Source organism: Pelodiscus sinensis, chromosome 19, assembly GCF_049634645.1.
Source record: "Pelodiscus sinensis isolate JC-2024 chromosome 19, ASM4963464v1, whole genome shotgun sequence".
In the NCBI taxonomy this organism is placed as follows: domain Eukaryota; kingdom Metazoa; phylum Chordata; order Testudines; family Trionychidae; genus Pelodiscus; species Pelodiscus sinensis.
The window spans coordinates 22606870-22627238 of NC_134729.1; the positions used below are offsets into that span (position 1 = coordinate 22606870).

At 58.0% G+C, this 20369-nt stretch overlaps 1 protein-coding gene across 1 annotated transcript; it reads right to left on the minus strand.

Moving 5' to 3' along the window:
- Nucleotides 1-8263: 8263 nt before the first annotated feature.
- LOC102446470 (perilipin-3-like) lies at nt 8264-19017 on the minus strand. The gene is made up of 8 exons (XM_075903045.1): nt 18894-19017; nt 15353-15435; nt 14568-14763; nt 12170-12252; nt 11530-11815; nt 10677-10867; nt 9520-9648; nt 8264-9407 (listed from the first exon to the last, which is right to left on the minus strand). Exons 2-8 carry the CDS (start codon nt 15416-15418, stop codon nt 8958-8960), a joined length of 1401 nt encoding a protein of 466 aa, XP_075759160.1. The 5' UTR covers nt 15419-15435; nt 18894-19017; the 3' UTR covers nt 8264-8957.
- Between the last annotated feature and the right edge of the window lie 1352 nt (nt 19018-20369).

Below are 20369 nucleotides of genomic sequence, written 5' to 3' on the forward strand. Positions count from 1 at the left end.
TGGATAAGTCAGTGGCAGAGCTTGGAAAATAAGAAGCGAGTCCTGATTCTTTAGGTTCCCCCTCTGATCATGGGAAACTGGGGTTCTGGGGTGCTCTGAGGTTTCCCAGGGGGTGCAGCGACTTGCCCAGCTATTTGCCTCGTTTTACAGCCGGCTACAGAAAAAGCCGGGCCAAAGTCTGTGCAAACGACTGTGTCATCCGGTGACTTGTTTCTACTGCTTTCTACTATGCACTGCCGTGTCCGTGCAGTGTTTCTGTTCCGCTGGCTGGATTTTAGAAGGCTCTGGTGAAAAGGAGGAAGCCAGCGATTTTTCAGCAATAGCGACTGTGACCTTTTTCTAGCCGGATGTCGGATTTGGGGACAAGTCGCTCGGGGAACGGGGAGGGGGGGGCAATGAGACTCCTGAAAGGGGCATAGTTGTCCGGAGAGGTGGAGCCCCCCAGCCCCGTCCCGTGCTAGGAACCCTCTGCTAGTGCTGAAGGGGGAAGGGCCTGTTTCGAGGTCTCTTGGGTGCACTCTGCCTGGGCAGGGATGGTACCTGGGGGCTGGCTTGGAGGGTTGCTCTCCAGATAGCAACAGGGTGGACATTGCAAGGAGCCTATTGAATGGGGGACCCCAGCGGATGCAGGGGCACCTCGAACTCCTGGGTTGGTTCCTGGGCCAGCAGCATCACTGAGGTAGGAGAGACGGGGCGGGGGGGACAGTCACAGCCACCAGCCCTTCCCAGACTGCTAACTAGCAGGGGGCGTGCCCTGGTGTGAGGTAGGGGGAATGCATTCACTCTTGTAGTCACTGTAGTCACTCTGGTTTTGTATTCACCCTGTTTGCTTTGTTGTGTTACGTGTGATTCTACTGTCTTGTGCTGTTCTGGAGTAACTCTGTGCGTGCCTCAGTTTCCCTGGGCACTGCGACACTATCTGAATGAGGAGGGGAAGGCTGGGCATGACTCACTGTGGAAGAATGTTCAGTCTTTCACGTCCTGAGGACCAGGTGACAGCAGATAACACCTGGGGGAGGGGGATCTGTACAAAGGAGGAGGCGAGGCTACTCGAGGGCTGGGACCAGTTGCTGCGGGTGGGGGGGGGGGTGAGTTTAGTTTTTCAGCTGGCTTAGGGAGAAGGGAGTCTAGCTGGCATGGGGGGCTGGGCAGGGCCCTGGCTTGGGACACCCCTATCCCCAAGATGGATTGTACTGGCTGCTCCTGGTTCCTGTAAAAACCAACAAACCTTCTGTTCTGAGAGTCAAGTCTGGCTGCGTAGGGGGGTGCAGGGCTCAGAGACTCCCCCACACCCCGTGACACCTGGCTAGACTGGGCTGCAATCCCGACATGGGAAGAGCCGTTCCTGATGCTCCAAGCTGGTGGGCAGGGATGGGCTGGCACCAGAGGCTTGCGGAGGTTGTTCTCTCTCCTGCTGGGCTGGCTACAGCCAGCAACCCCCTCCCCCTGCCCTTCTTCCAGCCTGGCAATGAGGGCAGCTGGGGGGGGGGGGGTATCTGCTGGGTGTGCAGCCTTGGGCAGGGGATCGAGGGGGGGGACACCAGTCTGTGGTGAGTAGATTTCAGCCAGTCGCCCGTTCTCCGGCGGCACGTGCATGCGCAATGTGGGTCTTGCTCATGCGCAGTGCGGGGCTGGCAAGAAGATTTTGCAGCCGTTTGTCAAGCCCTGCTAATAGCCATTTATGGACTTAACCTCCATGAATTTATCTGGTTCTCTTTTAGACCCTGTTATAGTCCTAGCCGCCAAACCTCCTCTGGCAAGGAGTTCCACAGATTGACTATGCGCTGTGTGAAGAAGAACTTCCTTTTATTTGTTTGAAACCTGCTGCCCATTAGTTTCATTTGGGACCAGTTGATTCCCTGTTGTGTTCCCTCCCTCTGGGGCATCTGGTCTTGGCCACTGTCGGCAGACAGGACACTGGGCTGGATAGACTTTTGATCTGACCCAGTGTGGCCGTTCTTGTGTTCTTATGGTAAAAACTTCTGAGCTACTAAAACAGGCCTTCAAGGGAGGTGGTGGAGTCCCCAGCACTGGAGGGTTTAAAGAACAGGTTGGACACGTGCCTGTCAGGGCTGGTCTAAGTTTACTGGGTGCCGCCTCCTGGCAGGGGCTGGACTACATGACCTCTCGAGAGCCACCCTGACACTTCCACGACGTTCCCTCCTCCTGCATGTCTCTCACAGGCCAGACCTGAGGCTGATGTGATGGAACAGCTGGTGAAAGTGTAGCCCAAGTCACTGCGGTAACCGTGTGAGGGAGCAGATAAAGGGCGGGGTAAAGTTCAGTGCCACACAGGCCTCGTTCACAGTCCATCCGGCCTAGGAAAGCCAGATTGCCTCTTCCCTGAAGTCTCCCCTCCTCTGCTATGACATCAGTCAACGTGGAGTGTTTCCAATGAGAAGGAGGAAAGTAAAACCCGTGTCGCTTCGCCAGCAACTTTCACCCCAGGATCACCTGGACCACCAATGCAATGCAGCCCCCTCTGGGGTGGAACACAGCAGCTGTTTAACAGCTCCCAGCAACACTATACGGCAGTTTAGGACAGTGAAGTCCAGAGCTTCATAGACGCCGGGTTATTGAAATCAAGGGGAGCGAAGTGCTGAAATACCTTTGAGGAGCTGGGCCTTAGGGAATATTCTATCCAGTGGCACTGAGCAGCCCACAGAAAAGGCAATCAGCTGCCGTTGTGGAGATGCAGCGGGATGTCGGCTGCTTCCATCTGGCCTGGTCTGCAAAACCTCCCCTAGGCTGTAACTCCAAAGAGGAATCCAGCCCGCGGGGGAGCCGACAGCCACGCCGGGCCCCTGGGAAAATTGGGGGAGGGGGAGGCTCCATGCTCCCGGAAGGGGCAGGGCCTTAGGCGGAAGGGGTGGAGAGGGAGGGGCAAGTGCAGCTGGCTCTCAGCACTGTGCCACACCCCCCATCCAGCCTTAAAGCAGCGTTTCTTCAAGTGTCTTCCGCGGCACATTGCAGTTGGAGGTGTGCCGTGGAGAGAACAGAATTCAGAATGGCTGCCCTTAATCATAGAATCATAGGACTGGAAGGGACCTCGAGAGGTCATCGAGTCCAGCCCCCCGCCCTCAAGGCAAGACCAAGCTCCGTCTACACCATCCCTGACAGATGTCTATCTAACCTGTTCTTAAATATCTCCAGAGAGGGAGATTCCACCACCTCCCTTGGCAATTTATTCCAATATCTGACCACCCTGACAGTTAGGAATTTTTTCCTAATGTCCAAGCTAAACCTCCCCTGCTGCACTTTAAGCCCATTACTCCTTGTCCTGTCCTCAGAAACCAAGAGGAACAAATTTTCTCCTTCCTCCTTGTGACACCCTTTTAGATATTTAAAAACCGCTATCATGTCCCCCCTTAATCTTCTTTTTTCCAAACTAAACAAGCCCAGTTCATGAAGCCTGGCTTCATAGCTCATGTTCTCTAGACCTTTAATCATTCTTGTCGCTCTTCTCTGGACCCTTTCCAATTTCTCCACATCTTTCTTGAAATGTGGCGCCCAGAACTGGACACAGTACTCCAGCTGAGGCCTAACTAGTGCAGAGTAGAGCGGCAGAATGACTTCACGAGTTTTGCTTACAACACACCTGTTGATACAACCTAGAATCATATTTGCTTTTTTTGCAACAGCATCACACTGTTGACTCATATTCAACTTGTGGTCCACTATGACCCCTAGATCCCTTTCCGCCATGCTCCTTCCTAGACAGTCGCTTCCCATCTTGTATGTATGGAACTGATTGTTCCTTCCTAAGTGGAGCACTTTGCAAACCCTTTTTTTTTTGGGGGGGGGGGTTCAACAACTTTTCCCTGGGGGCTTTTTTTTTTCCTGAACAAAAAAAACCTTGGTGTACCCCATAAAAAAAAATTGTTTGGTGTTCCGTGGTCTTTAAGAAACATTGCTTTAGCGCCTCCTGGAGCACACCATGCAGTGCTCCGGCGGCTATTTAAAGGGCTGGGAGCTCCAGGAGGATCCTTGGGGGGTCTTAGGGCTGGACAGGATCTTCCCCTCTCTGTGGCTGCTTTCAGTGACTCACTGGAAAGTCGCGTTCGGCAGCCAGCCTATGCGGCCCTCAAGGCTGTGTGTGGAGCAGAAGCACAAACAAGCTGCAAGCGAGTTCAATGGCAATCGGTCAGCACAGACGTTCAAATTCACACCAAGGTGGCCGGGGCGTAGCGAGGAGGGGTCGGGGTCAGGGTCGGGGGCAATTGCCCCCAGGTGCCACGCTAGGGCAAGTGCAAGGAGAAAGCCGTGGGAGGGTCTGGGACCGCCCAGCCCTGCCACGGCAGCTGCGGCCACGTCAGACCCACCCGCGCCGTTCTACCTGCACTCGCCCTAGCGTGGCACCTGGAGGCAACTGCTCCCCCTTCTTCCCTCTTGCTATGCCCCTGAAGGTGTCTGGGGTAGAAAAGAGCTACTGCCTCGCAGGAGCTTTTGGAGTGACCTTAGCACTAAGGTGCAATCCAGTTCGTGGTGCTTTGAAGTGCTGCGGAGGCAGCATGGCCTAGTGGCTATAGCCCCAGTCTGGGGCATGACTGCTCATCCAGACTCTGCCACTGGGATGACTTTAGGCAAGTCCCTTCCCTGCTCTGTGCCTCAGTTTCCCCATCTGTAAAACAGGGAAAATGACCCTGGCCTCCTTTGTCACGTGCTTTGAAAAGTGCTAGATTACTACGATTCCAGAGAGAACGAGAACATTTTCAAATCACCCCTTTCTAGCAATGTTTTCCACTGGCTCGGCTCCCTTTTGCCTTTGTCCCAATTTTTGCAAGAACTCTGCAATGCTCTGGGCTCTGTTGCTTGGAGGGCAACGCCCGGACTAGCCGTTCGGCACCAAGAAGGTTTGGCTCTATGGCATTTCACAAAGTCTTCAGACGCCTGCCAACCCGGGCCTGCTGAATCGTAATGGATCCTTTTGCTCGGTTTTCTCTGGCCCGCTCCCCGTAAGAGCAAACGTTCTTGCTTAGCCAGGGCAGCAGGTAGCTCTGAACGGTGGAGGATTCCCCCACGTCGGAGCCGCTGCGGAGACAGCGACGTGAGGAAATGGGCGTGCTCAGGCCATCTGGCTTGCTGAGAGCTTCTTGGCAGAGGCAGAGAACTCTGCAGTGAGGTCAGCAGGGCAAGAGAACCCGGGTCTCCACCCAAGAGCGCTGATGTCCGGGAACTGGAAATGGGTGCCCTTGCTAGACCCCAGAGGTGCAATCCAGCTGCAGCTGCCCTGAACTATGACAAAGGCCTTCTGCCTAATTGAGCAAAAGACCAGGGAAGAGCTGCTGAGCACGCCCCCACTTGTCATGCAGTGGGAATTTTCTGTAATATTTTTACGGAGCTGACGTACCTCAGTTTCCCCCATATACTGCGTCGCCCAGTGGGCAGAAAGTGGCTGGTTAGGGGGCTTAATCCCCCGTCTCCCATCACCAACAATATTTTGCAGCGGCAAGTAAAAGTGTGAACGCTGGTTTGCTGGCAGGTGTGCTCTGTGGCCAACACGGCGAAACCCTCTCCCCGGAGCTGGAAGTATTTTGTTGACAAAGGTGCTGCCAGACGGCATTTGCGCAGGCTGACTTTTAGCAACAGGCAGAGGTGGAAGGAAGCGGGTGAGCCCTGGTGCGCAGCTCCGGCAAGAGCTGGCTGAGCTGCGGCAAAAGCCAGCGAGGGGCTATTGAAAGCGCTGGCAGGGACCCGGGCAATAGGACAGTGCCTGTAAGAAATGCAAAGTTACTTTCACCCTGGAAAGGGCCGTGTCGGTCCAGCCTGGTCGCAAAGAGCTGCGTAGCAGAGATACGCTCCTACTCTCCAGGCAGGCTAACGAGATCCAGGTTGGAGCGGCTGCCCGGCCAGTTCAGAAAGGATTGGCCGAGGCTGACTCCATCTCAGTGGCGGATTTATGAAGACGGTAGCAAATCCAATTACCAGGGTATTAGCACTTAGCAGCTGACACGGTTCCCTCTCTCTCCTTAGGGATGCTGGACCGGATTCCCCAGCGGAGACCCAAAGCCTGGGAGATGTGGGGTGGAGGGGGAGGGAGAATAAGTGTTGTGTGGATGGTGTCAGGGCTCTCACCGGGGGGGTGGGGGCGGCTGACCCACGGTGTCAGACAGAGCTGGGTCTGGGGGGTCTCCACAGCTAGGCAAACCAGACCCGGCCAGCTGCCTTTTTGCAACTGCAAGGGGAGGGTCGCTGCAATGCTTGGGGAGGTGCCGTGCGTGGGCCAGGCTTCCGGCTCGCTTGGACACACTGGGCGGAGCTCAGGTGAAGCGAAGAAGTAGCCCCACCCACACTGGGGACACCAAGCTCAGCTGTTCAAGCCACTTTCCCCAGAGTCCCAGCCTGGGGCAGAGGCAGGATACGGCCTGTGGGCCAGTGACATCTCCAGCTGCCTGCCTCCGGGCGAGGGGCAACAGCAGCTGAGTCAGCACCTCAGGGGGGTTTCTTCTGCCTGCACGTGAGACCAGAGCTTACGGGAGGCTCGGTGTGTGAGGTGGGAAAGGCCCAGCCTACGCCCCCGCATTGCTACCGGCCAGACCCACAGGCTGGAGCAGACGGAGCATCCCCCCAGCTGGGGCTGAGAAGAGCCCCTCCATCTCCACCACAGGGGCCAGAGCAGAAAGCTGCCGCTTGCGCGCTGGAGTAACAGCCTATTGAGCAAGTGCTGCAGAGGAACGAGGGGGAGAAAGTTGGGAGCGAAGGGCTGGGGAAAAAAAATCCAAAGGAGAGTTCTGAGCATGTAAATCCAGAGTCTGGCTTTAAACAGCCCAGCCTGCAAGGGGCCTTTCCCCAGCCAACAGCAACTCAGCAAGGTTACCTCCATCCAACCCCCACGCAGAGTTTTCAGCCCCAAAAGCCAGAGCTGCTGAAGCTCACGGCCCCGGTGCCAGCCTTCCCATGCAGAGAGCATCTCACTCCCCCATTCGCTTGGGCTACCTACTCCCACAGGGCAAGTTCAAGGCTAAAGTTGGCAGCTGGCAGAGAGCACAGTAAGGGCGTGGGAGCAAGCCCTAGCAGCGGGCGAGAGAGCTAGGCTGCAGTCAGAGGGGCTGAAGAGGGACACACCTCTTATTGCAAAGGTGGTGCCTCGGCTTGAGGGCTGGGTGTGGAGAAAGTGACGAAGGGGAAGGGATTTACTTGTTCCCATAACACGAGAACTAAGTGGCACCAAATTAAATGAGCAGTAGGCTTAAAAAACAAACAAACAAAAAAACACTTTTTCTTCATGCCATCAATCTGTGGAACTCCTTGCCAGAGGGTGTTGTGAAGAGCAGGACTTTAACAGGGTTCAAAGAACTAGATAAATAATTAGCCAGAAGGGACAGGAATGGTGTCCTCATCTCTATTTGCTGGAAGTGGGGAACATGGGTGGTAGGGGAAGGAATCAAGTGAGTCCCTGGTCTGTTCGTGCCCTCTAGGGCATCAGTCACGGGACTAGATGGACCTTCAGTCCAACCCAGCGTGGCCACTCACCAGATAAAGGGGCAGTTACTCCAGTGTCAGGGTTGGTGGGAGGAGTCCTGAACGCAGCACTAAGGCAAGGTCTGGGCCACAGCTGGCGAGGAGGAGGCCACTGCACAAGCTCAGCCGAGGAGGAACAGGCTGCGAAGGGCTTGTGGCCTTTAGGAGAAAGCTCGAGGCGATGGAGGTGCCCAGGAGGAGCTAGAGCGGGTTGGGTACCAGCACGAGGGCAGGACGGCTCGTGGCAGCAGTGATGTAGCCGAGGCTTCAAGAGGGATTCCTCGAGACGACCAGCAGCTCTTTAGGAAGGGACCATCTAGCCTAGCAGTGGGGCAGGGAGGGGTTTTTTGGGGGGGGGGGGGGGGAGGAGGAGAGAATCGGAAAGGACCCAGCATTGCACTCTGGGCAGAGCTAAGGACTGACTGCCCTTGGCCCCACCCCTTCTGCCTGAGGCTCCACCCCTCACAGGGGCTTGGAGCCAGATCACCCCCAGTTCTTGAGCCCCGTGGGGTCTTGGGCCATGGTGCCCAGGAACGCTGGAGCTCAGAGAATGCACCGCTCCAAGCAGGACTTGAGCGAGGACAGCCACTGCCTTGGGACCGCTGGGAGACGGGACTGGCTCCCAGCCCAGGGAGACCCTGGCTCACCAACCCGCTCATTTTTTAGAGGCGGAGGTGGGCCTGACGAGGCTGGAGCTGGCTTTGCCGGTTCCTGCCTTGGAGCTGTAGGGGAGGGAGGATCCCCTTCCTTCTGTGAGCAGAGGGGCAGGGAGGCGAGTTTACAGCAACACGCGAGTCAGGTAAACGTTAGTAAGTTTTATTGTGAAAAGAGACAGTGATTCTGTGAGGTACAAACAGCCCCTGATCCCCCCCTTCAAATTTCAGCTACAAAAAAAGCCAAGCCCCTTAGGAGACTCGGGTGCAAGTTAACCCTTCCAGGCCAGAGGTTACAGCTTCATTGACTAGAAGAGTCGTTACAGGCAGTGAAGGTGCGAAGGGCTTGGAAGCCTGTTACACCAGGAGAGCTGGAGGCCTGATGCAGCGTGAGGATCCAGCCACCCTGGCACTGGAGAGCCAGCCCCAATAGGGACCAGTCCTGCAACAAGACCCACAGTCTGGGCTTTTCACCCCCACCCCTAGATGGTGCTGTGTAGTCAGGAGCCCGGACAACACACATCCCAGGGGTCCAGGTGCACCCCAAGTTCAGGGCAGTTGCTGTGAAGTTCTGACCAAGCTGCTAATTAAGGGCACTTAGAGGCCTCCCCAGCTTAGCTCCGAGACGATGCTTCTGCTGTGGGCACATGTTCACCTGTGGAAGGAGCCCCCAGGGGAGCTAGGAAGGGCACAAGAGATCGACCAGGAAGAAAGCAAGGCCAACCGGGATCTCAGACTTATCTACATTAGGTAGCCACTGAGTCTACATGATTCCAACCCTCACGCCCATGTGAATCGCACGCCCTTCCTCCCCTCGAGCCAACTGCAGGGAGAAGGAGCCGTCTACGGTTCCTCCTTCGGCACAGGGGCTTGCTGGGCGGTGCTGTCTGTCCCCTGATCAGTTGCTTGCCGGGCTCCACAGCTAGCAGCTGCCTCCTCCTCCCCTTCCTTTTCAGCCGCTGGAGTTTTCGGTAGCTCCACCAGCCGGGGAGCAAATGGTCCCACGAGCCACGGCAGGGGGGTGTTCTGCACCACGTAGTCCAGCAGCTGGTCCATGGACTCCCGGGCCTTGGCCACCCGCTCCCGGCTCTGGGTCAGGATGGCGTGGGACAGGTCTTGGAAGGACTGGGCAGCAGCAAAGGAGGCGTGGAGCTCTTCCACGTGGTGGCGCAGCTGCCGGGCCTGGTCCTGCACGCTGGTGGGGAGGCCCTGGACATTGGCCATCAGGCTCAGGCAAGTGGCTTGCAGCTGGTGGGTGATGCCGCGGAACATGACCAGTGTCTGAGACTCCACCTGCCAGGGAAGCACCGGTTGAGACGGGGGAATGTGACCCCCACCCAGTCTAAGAGGCCACTTTGCAGTAGCCTAGAACTCCTCCTGCCCCACCCCTTCCCCAGCAAAATACCTCGGGCTGTGCGGCACCCGAACCTCCTTCCCCTCCGGACTGCCTCCTGCTCCACTCCAGCCACATGCGGTGCAGTTTCTCCTGCCCATCATGGAGCTTCTGGTCCACACCCTGCTTGACGCTTTCAATCTGGCACGGGAGAGAGGAGAGAGCCAGACATCAAGAGGCTGGGGGTCGGCCACCAGTGAGGAGTCACCAGGCCAAATCCTCCAGCTGGAGGAAGCGGTGAGCTCCTGTGTAGTTAGCGGCACTCACGCTGGCCTACAGGAGCGGAGGCCAGTCCTGGCCCCCTGCGATCGAGCCACGGCGCCTCGGTTGTGAGCCAAGACGGCCGAGCAGGGAGACGTGCACACACTAGACATGGTCTGCAGTCGAGAGGAGAACGTTCACTGAGGACAATCGTGAGTGCTCCGCCTAGGGAGGAGCAACCCGCTGCACATGTACAAGAGTGGGAAGGGACTGTCTAGGAAGGAGCCCTGCAGTAAGGATCGAGGGGCCAGCGTGGACAAGCTAAAGAGGAGTCAGCAGTGAGACACTATTGGGGAAAAAACCCGCATGATCCTGGGAGGCATGAACAGGCGTGCTGAGAGCCCGACACGAGAAGTCTCTTCCGCTCTACTCTAGGCCTTCACTGGAGTAGTGTCCGGTTCTGAAATCACTCTTCAGCAGTGTGAAGAAACTGGAAAAGGCCCAGAGAAGAACCACCGCAAAACTGGTGAAAGGCCAGAACACAGGACCTGTGAGGAAAGGCTGGAAGAACTGGTTAGTCTTGTTTGGGGGGAAGGGGAAGAGAAGGGACAGGATACAGGTTCCAGTATCTAAAAGGGTATTCCATGGAGAAGAGAGAACAGTTGTTCTCCTTGGCTTCCGAGACTAGGAGGGGACACAATGGGCTTAAATTGCAGCAAGGGAAGTTTAGGTTGGACATTAGGAAAAACCTCCTGCCTGCCAGGGTGGTGAAACGCTGGAATAAGTTGCCCAGGGAGATTGAAGAGCCGGTTAGGCAGACACGGTCAGGCATGACCACGATGCTCGGTCCTGCCGGGAGGGCAGGGGACCGGACTCGACGACTCTCGAAGTCCCTTCCTGTTCTAGGATTCGGACTTTGGTCAGACCCGGAACAAAGTGCCTGGGAGGCGGCCGATCTGCCTTCTTACCAGCTCTATGGTTTGGTGGAGCTGGGACAGAGCCTCTTGGGTGCTCTGCCGGGCATCCCGCAGCTTGCCCAGGGAGTGCTGGTAGGCCCGGTGGCGCAGCTTGGTGGACAGGGACCCCAGGCGCACAAAGTAGCTCTGCTGCTGCTTCTGCTGCTCCACCTCGAAGCCTTCCACCGAGGTGGCCAGTTTAGCTGGGGAGGACGAGAGGGGACAGACGGGTCCAGCCAGCCTCCGGGGGAAGTCCCATCAGCCCAGCCAGTGTCTGGCCAAGGTCTGTGCTGCCGTCGGCTCCTCCGGTCACTGGACACAGGCCAGCCTGGGTGCTCATATTAATAGGACTTGCCCTGGGGCTCTATTGCAGGGGTGTGACAGCTGGGGGGGTCCATGACGGGGCAAGGGCCACCCCTCCTGCCCCCATATCATCCCTCCAGCCGGTGCTCACCCTCGGCTCTTCAGGGCTACCCAGCAGCACTGGGCCACTGGGCGCTCAGGATGCCACTGATCATTTAGTCATGGACCTTGGTGGCACCAACACCCAAAAGCAGCCGAGAAGGGCTGAGCTCAGGGACCATCCCTTGTGGGGTGGGGAGGGGAAGGAGAGTTGCTATGCACAGGCCTCCCTCCTGCGACAGTGCTCTGGTGTGGTACCTGCTGGCCAAGCTAGCTTGCGGCCTGGACGCAAGGGAAGGAGGAACACTCTTAATAGCGCCAGCAGCCTCCACCATCCCTACATCCCGCCACGCCCCGGCTCCCTGCCGGCCCATTCGCAGGGAGGCTGGGGCTGACCCAAGCTGCTTTGTTCAGCCCAATTGGCGGACACATTTCCAGCCCGCTCGACTGAGCGTGCACCAACCTAGCTCCTGATCCGTCATGGGGAGGTAGTGATCCACCAGCTCTTCCGATTTCCCCAGCACGGCATCCACGCCCGTCGCCACCATCTGGCCCACCCTGGACCCCATGACGGTGCTCACGCCACTGGTCACCACCGATCTGGTCATCTCCACGCTGCCCTGGACGGCGCCTTTAGCCATGTCCACCACTCCGGTCACAGCACCCTTCGCGCCATTGACTGTGCTAGAGACGGCATCTCTGGCACCGGTCACTGTGGAGGACACCAGCTCCTTGGTGTCAGCTACAACCTAGGATTGAGGGACATGACCAAGGTCAGTAGTAACCAGCACAATTATCTTGGAAGACTTGCCTTCCCCAATCCAACCATCCAGACTACAGGGATGCAAGGCGCTGAGAGAGCACCCTCCAGGTCAGGAAGCCACCACCGATATCCATCACTTGGCTTTCATCTCCACCTCCCTCTGGTGGAAGTTTACCTGTGGGCCAGCTCTCTGGCCTGCCCAAGGAAGTTCCTACACCCAGGGTTGAGAAAGAGTCGAATGTCTTGCCTAGCTGATGCGCTCAGGACTGGTCTGCCCAGGGAGTCAAGACCCCTTGTTTCACATCCCCCTTCCCCGCGATCTCCAAGCAGGGGGGCTCACCTTCTCCGTTGGCTGCTGAAGGATCGGCAGCTTTGCCTCCAGTTTATCCAGCCCCTTGCATGCGTACTCGTTCACTGTGGAGACTAGACAGAGAGCGCTCGGTTGCCTCACCCTCACCGTTGCCTGGCCTGGCCGAGCAGGCTGCTAACCCAGTCGGCTTTCAAGTGGCACCCCCAAGCAATGCCAGGCTGGGGGAGGGGAGGTTGCAAGGCCGCCCAGGTGAGCATCAGCTAGTCTAAGGCAGGGAGCAGTTCTCAGGTGCTGCCGCTTGGGACAGGCCCGGAGGTCAGAGCAGGACTGGATGCAATTCTGCAGTGAGCCAGGGAGGGTGCTAATGGCCCCCATTTCTCCAGTTACCCAAACCGGAGAGTTTCCCCAAAGACCAAGCTACAATCAGCCTCTGGGAAGAAGCTGACTCCACTGCCATGGCCCTGGCTCACCACTGCTCCTAGGAAGCCAGTGTCCCTTCAGTCTCCTGGGAGAGGAGACCGTGCATGGGACTAGGTCTTCACACAGATGGTTCAAGCCAGCTGGGGAGGCCCTGACCACAAGAGGTCCACAACGGGAGTCCCCAGCAGCCCCCAAGGGGCGGAGCCCCTTCGCAAAGCTTAGCAGCTGCTATGGGATGGACACTGGTGCCTTGCAGGGGCCTGATCTCTGGTGCAGTCTCACCAAGTGACTCTCGCGGCCTTGGAAGAGATTAGCCGAGGCGTTTGCATGCGACTGCCCAGCCTCCAGCTGGCTGGAGTCCCAGCCCACGGCTCAGCTCCAGTGGATACAGTGAGAACACAGAAACCCAGCCGGGTGGGACGTGTCACTGCAACTCGGACAGCAGCACTAAGGGACAGCCAGGAAGTCCAGCTCTCTCCTCCGCAGCCAGAGAAGCAGCACGGGGTGGGGGGGGGGGGCGCCCTTCGGGCAAGCGAGGGAGGCTTCTTGTTGGTCCTGCCGGTTAGCTGGGCCAAGGAAGGAAGTCGTCAAGCCTTCCCCAGTATTGGGACACAACGCCCAGGAAGTTAGGCAAGAGGTGAGCAACGTGCTCCAGCGCACAGCACGTCAAGCCTAGCTGGGAACAAAGAGCCAGGAGAGCCCTGGTCCATTTTGCTACTCCCCCCCCCCCCCCTCCCCCCACCAGCCAAACCAATACTGCTCAGCACCTAGGCTTGCCAGATGGTTTCAACAAAACTACCAGTCACTTGATCTGAGATTGGGGCGGGGGGAACCAACCAGTGGGGAGTAGGGTTGGCCAGGAGAAGGTCAGGGGAAGCAAGGCTGGCCTGGGAGGGGGGGGGGGGGAAAGCAGGGAGCATGCAGTTTCTGGGGTACTGCCCATCCTGTGCATGGTGCTGGCGGGGTGCACAGGTGAGTCCAGCCCCAGGGATTCCATCCTGCCCCCCCCCGTGCTATGTAGTTGCGTACCGCCTGGCTGGAAGATGCGCTCACGCAGTGTGAGTATGTCTACCAGCCAGGCAGTACACAGCTATGTACTGATACTCATGATAATATAAATGTCCAGTATTTTCTCCATTTCCTGGACAGAAAGCTCAAATACTGGACTGTCTGGTTCAAAACTAGACACCTGGCAACCCTACCAGCACCTCAGACGGGCCCCAGCCATGCTCCGCCCCCCCGAAGGGACACACACCTTCCTTTGCCAGGTCTGAGGGGACACCAGTTCATTGTTCAGAGCCAGCCTCCGTTCCCAACCTCTTTGCAAGATCCAGGCTAAGGGGCCCCCTTGCAGCTGCCAGAGCGACTCAAGGCCGCAGGGAGATCTGAAGCAGCTACGAACATGGTGCAGAGCACGGGGACGTGCCCTGCCTTGGGGAGGGGTAATCTCCCAGAGCTGCGGATCTTAGCAAGGGCATCCGAGAAGGGGCCCTGCACCCGCCAGCGCTGCCAGGCTTCGGGGGCCACTCAGAGTCCTCCCTCGTTTCTGGCTGCCCAGCGGGTTCCGGGCCACCTCCGCCCCATCCCTCGAATGAGTAGGAGAGGCTGCACTAAGGCGAACTGTAATTCAGTGCTTCCGACTGTGGCTTCTCTAGGGTCACGCGAGCACGGCGGTCGCACGTCACAGTGCACCCGGGAGGCCGAGGATTCTGTGGCAGAACAGCTAAGGAGGCTTTAAGGAGACCAAGATCCAGGGTAGTTCTGGCACCTCACCCGCTGGGTGGGACCACAACAGCCCTTCTGACTGGGGAGAGAACGCCCTTCGGGGATGTCTCAGGTGGAAGGTTCTGTCTCCCAGCGCTCACTCTGCTGCCAGGCCTCTCCCCGTGAGCCACCTCCAGAGAAGCGACCCAGCTTAGGTCTCCCACCTAGGGACGGGCCACTAGTTACTCCAGCTCCCCTGGGCCTCACAGCTGGACCCCAGGCCACTGTCTGATTGCACACTCACTCTGCGGCTCCAGTTTGGTCAGGATGGGCTGGGCGCCCCCGACGGCCGCGGCAGTGATGGTCTTCACGCCCTTCTCCGCCGCGTCGCAGACCGACCGGATGTACGGGTGGTTCTCCTTGGTGGAGGCGTAGGCCGTGGAGACCATGTCGTAGGTGGAGCTGACCAAGGGCAGGTTGGCCACCCTGCTCACTACGTTCTAAGAGACGGCCAAAATACAGTTAAAAGCGGCCGCGGCCACTGGGAAGGGCTGGCTCTGGGACTCCGAGGCTGAATCCTTGTCACTTAGAACTGGTCGCACCAAGAGCTGGAGCAACCCAACAGGCCCTTCTGTGCTCTAGCCACCGGGACATCACCAGCTCTGGAGCGGGGCATCTAGGCATACGGGCGGCTTGTCTAAGTCTGCCGAGCTCCTGCACCTCCCATGACTTCAGTGGCTGCTGAGGACACCTGAAGACGAACAGGCTTCTTGGAGCGGAGGTTAAGCTTTGCTCATAGGGTTTGGCAGCACAGACCCATACCCAAGCAGATTAAAGCGAGTCGAATGGCACCCAATCTGGGCTTGCCACTACAGCAAGTACCTGTAGGGTGCTGGCCAGCTGGGGGGCAGCCAGCTACCTTCATTAGCAGGGTATGGGTCTCCCTGGCACCTCCCAAGACCGGATCCCCTGTAGTGGTGAACCCCCCGCAACAGCGCCACTGCCGGCCTGGCTAGCAAGGGCCTGGCCTGAGCACACCAGGGCCCCACCCGAGGTTCCATCCGTGCGGGGACACACCCGGCAGCCTACCTGCGGGGGCTGATCTGGCTCCTCGCCCTGGGCAGGGGGGGCTGCAGCATTTTCGGTAGCAGACATGATGAAGTCGGATGCCACTGGAAGAGACACATGGGGCAGTGGTTACAGCCGTGGCTTGGGAGCCTGTGTCCTCGGCTTGCCCCTGCCGTCCTGGTGGGCCCAACAGCTCACGAGCCCAGTTCAGCACTTAGTCCCTTTCCCCCCCCACACAGGAGATGGTGGGGAGGCTGGGCTGAAAGGACCATCCGCACAGCAGGGTTGCCCTGGCGTTCCTAGCCTGTGCGGCCCCACAATGCCTCAGGCGCGGCCGCCAGGAGGAAGGATCTGCTCCTTCGCACTTCCCTCAGCATTGTGCTTAGACTTGCTAGATACTAGGCAGGTCCACCGCAGTGGAGAGAGTTTGAACCCGGCCACAGCTGGGCTTCGATCACAGCACGGCTCGGGGGCCGCACACCGTGGCCCAGACAGCAAGCGTAGCTGCCCCTGCTGGTTTCTTACAAGCGCTGCCCTGAGAACTGCCCCCCCCCTCCCCATGCACTTGTGACTTCCAAGGGGTGCCCATCAATGGCCTGCCTGCCCCCCTCCGCATCAACTGGGAGATTTTCTTCATTTTTGCTATTTAAAGAAGGGGGGGGTCGGGGGGGGGGGGAGAAGAGATCTTGCTTTGGTTTTGTTTGTCAGCACTAGAGCCAGCAGCACACGGTGCATCTGCAGCCACTCTGGGTCAGTGGCTTTCAAACAGGACTTTGTGGTGGGATGTCGGGCACTGGGGCTCGGAGCTGCAGGGGGGCGCTAAAGGCAGCTCCCTGCCTGTCCTGGCAGCACAAACTGTGCTGTGCCCCAGAAGTGGCCAGCAGCAGGCCCAGCTCCTGGGGGGCAAGAGGGGAGAAGCACACAGGGCTCCATGCCCTGCCCCCCTGTCCCGAGCACTAGCTCTATACTCCCATTGGCTGGGAACAGCTGCTTCTGGGGCACAGCCTGGTCTGCAGGGTGAGGCAGGAAGCTGCCTTAGCCACCCCCCCGCACCGCTGACCGGGAGCTGCTCAAGGCAAACCCCTCTTGTCCCAACCCTGATCCTCTCCCCAAAGCAGAGCCCCCTGCTGCATCCCAAAGCTCCATCCTCAGCCCAGAGCCCACACTAGACATTTTCTTCAACTGGGTCATGAGGGAAAAAAAAGTCTGAAAACCACCACTCAGAATGCCCTCCGCCAACACAGGCAGCAGCATGAGCCCCGAAGCAAGCAGCCCTGGTGCAGCAGGAGGCTGTTCTGTTTCAGCACTGCTCTCCTTGAGGACTCAGGAGCCTGCCTGTTTAAGCAGGCAGAGGACACTGCACTGGAGTCAGACAACCTGTGGAACTCCTTGCCAGAGGAGGCTGTGAAGGCTAGGACTATAACAGAGTTTATAGATAATTTCCTGGAGGTTAGGTCCATAAAAGGCTATTAGCCAGGGGACAGAATTGGTGTCCCTGGCCTCTGTTTGTCAGAGGCTGGAGAAGGAGGCAGGAGACAAATTGCTTGATCACTGTCTTCGGTCCACCCTCTCTGGGGCACCTGGTGCTGGCCACTGTCAGCAGACAGGATACTGGGCTAGATGGCCCTTTGGTCCGACCCAGTACGGCCATTCTTATAGCCCACCCAGGCAGGAGGAATTTACACCCCATTCAGCTAAGGTCTCAGCTGTTGGTTACCAGTTTGTGGCAGCTGCCCGGCAATTGAAACACCAAGAAGCATCGAAGGCCTTAGGCTGTGAAGGGGCTTTGACCTCCCCATTGAGTTCAGCGTAGGGCAGGACACAATGGTCTCCAATTGTCAGTCAATTGGCACCCCAGTTGATCAGTGCACACTATCAAAGGGGTCCTATTGGCTTCCTACCTTCCTCTTCCCTGGAGGTCACATGGCTACATGCTGCCTCAGTGACAGAGCCAGAGGGGGTCCAGGCTAGTAGATTTTGTGCACCAGCCCCACTAGCAGGCTCTCATGGATATCTAGACTGGGTAAAGGACACATGGTCCATTTAAAATGTACCTCCTTATTGTTGCATTTGAATATTAGTCTCCCCCAAAGTTTCAAGAGCCCATCCTGGAACTGAGTGCTAGCCCTAGTGGCTGTGCTAAGCACAGCTGGAACAAACAGGCTATTTCAGAACATGTTGGGTCTTTGACAGCATCTAGTTTAGTCAGTTTCACTTATTGCTCCCTTCTGGCCTGTCACTTTCCCCTTTGGATTTTGTAAGGGGCTCCCGCAACAGGGCAAATAGAAACATTTATGAATGAGAAAGTGCAAGGCCATAAAACAGGGGGGGAACCCAAGGCCGGGGGCTGGCTGAGGCCCTCAACTTGCCTGGATCTGGCCCCCGAGGGTTAGAGCTACCCCCAGCATTGGGGAGCACATGCTGGTGGTGGTCCAGCCCCATGCACCATCCCACCGAGGGGCTGGAGCACAAAAGCCTACTACCCTGGGCCCCCTTTGGCACTGACACAGGACGGAAATGGGAGGGTCTTTCACCTTCTCAGTCAGGGACCACGTCAGTGTGGGATGGTTTTTCTTTTTGCTTCTCACTTGCATGTGGCACCCCCTTCCCCCCCACTGATTTTTCTTTGAGTCAGTGACCCCTGACCCCAAAAAAATGGTTCCCCACCCCTGCCATAAAAGCAGCAGGCAGAGCCCCTACCACCTGCTACTTAATTAACTAGATTTTGTTCTGTCTCTTTAAGACTTCCCAGCAGTCTCTGAGTTTAAGCCTAAAATTAAGGCCCTTTTCAGCCGAGAGGGTCTGGAGAGCTGCAAAGTGTCACCAACTTTGTATGCGATTCAGCAGGAAGTCGGTGTAGAGCAGCAGCTCCCTGGCCAGCCGTTAGTAACAAAGTGCTTGGACCAAGGAATCCAAGTGAAACGGATTCAGTTGTTACTCAAGCCCAAGTCATCAGAGGGGAAAAGAAAGTGAAGCGTCGGCGATTCGGATTCAGGAACCTGGGGAGCGAAGCTGCGTTTCTAGGAGGATTTCTAGCCCGCGCTTCGTTTTATTTTGGGGGGGGGGGAGCAGTCGGGCACGTAGACATTTCAGTCTTAACCCCGGCGACTTTGGCCCAAGGCTCACACCCCAGCTGGCTGACCAGCAGCGACAAGTGGTGAAGTTTGGGGTGACTCTGCGGAGTGAGGGTTGTTTTGAGCAGGCCAGGAGCCGGATCCCTTTTTACAGGGATTTCTTTGTACACCCCCCCCCTGCTTCCGAAAGAGCAACTGTTCTGGCTCCTAGCCGCCGGCTCTGAACGGGGGAGGGGTCCCTAGAGCGCTCGAGGGCACTGGGCACCCCCCCCAACCCGGAGCGCAGTGCCAGCGGACGCCCCTCAGGCAACCTAGCCAGGGGGTGCAGAGCCAGCCCCCCCCGGGCAAAGTCGCCCCAAAGAAAGTGCTGGGACGGGGCGTGGTAGAGCGACCGACCCCCCCAGAGCTCGGGCAGCCCGGCCAGAGCCACTCCAAGTTTCCTTCCAGGCCCCCCCACTCCGAGACCAAAGGGGGGGACCCCCACTCACGCCAGGCGCTGCTAAGACTCCGCCTCTGTCCCGGTCCCGTCCCTGCGCGATGCCCCCTGTCCGTGCTCAGCTGATATAAAAGGGGAGGGGGGTGGAACTGGCTGGTTACATGGCAGGCAGCCGGAGCCAATCCGCGAAGGGGAGGTCTCTGCCCAGGCCAATCAGAGAGGGTGGAACGCAGAGGAATGGAATGTTGCGGGCTCGTAGCGGGCGTGGGGTGGCGCACGTGTGTGGCGGGGCGCTCGCAAGCGGGCGTCGGGGCGTGACGCAGCCTATGGGGGTTTCCTGCCGTGGACGGGCGGGAGTTGGCCCGGGGCATCCCAAGGACGCTGGGGGCTGGAGGAGAAAGGGGGGTACTGATTCAGAAGGGGGGAGGAAGTAAAGGCAGCATGGAGGGGCGGGGACTCTCTCCAGGGGGGGCAAGGAGCCGAGTGAGTGAACCAGATGAGCTGAAAGCTGGAAAGGGATAACACAGCTGGCACCACTGTGACTAGGTCCACTGGGGTCACCCTGCTGTAATGGGGAACAGCATTTGGCCCTCAGCTCCCCCCCATGCTCCTATTCTATTCCCTGCACTCTGATCTGCAACGTTTGCTCTGGCCATAGAATCATAGAATCATAGAACTGTAAGAGACCACAGAAGGTCATCAAGTCCAGCCCCCTGCTCTAGGCAGGACCTACTGGCCCCTGCCGGTGGCCTACCTTGTTGACTGGGCGGTGGCAGCGGTGAGGGTCGGTACAGAGAAGACGCGGGACCAGAGTGTCACAGTCAGCAGGCTACCAGGACAGTCGAGCACGGCCATGCTCGGGAACTGGGGCTATAGGCGGCACAGCTGCCTTTATGTAGCTCTGGCTAAGTTCATGGTCCAATAAAAATGATCAGAATTTCCAGTTGCAAGGGATTTGCCGCCAGGAAATAGTCTTAGGAGGACCAGGCCAATCCTTCCATGCGACTGGGCTGCCTTCCTGCCCCAGCCTTGCCTGCCTCCCAGGATTTCAGACAGAGCCCGACCTCCCTGAGATGCTGGGGCGCATGGGAGGAAGAGAGAGTAGCTTGTCATCTTGCTTCAGCTGGCCAGCTCCACAAAGCCACAGGCTGAACTGCAGTAGCGCTGAGCACCTGCAGCCATATTAACTGCAGCCGGAGTTGGGAGGACCCAGCACCTTTGAAAATTCAGCCCTGGAACATGAGCACAAGCCCCTGAAAAGAAGCTTAGAATGGCAGGGCTAACGGAATAATGGGATGAGATTAAACAGCCGAATCCCCATCTTGAACTGCCCAGACCAGATGAGCCCAGTGCCCCAACACTCGGAGTGACCTACAGGCACTGGAGCTATTTTACATCTGGGGATGCCTCCCGATCCCCCCTGCATCCAGCCCCCTATTGGCAGGGTGGGGGACACAGCCACCAGGCGAGGTGCAGTAGGGGCTGAGCCTAGCTTGGCACATCTCTGCAGAGCCCACGAGGAGGGTGA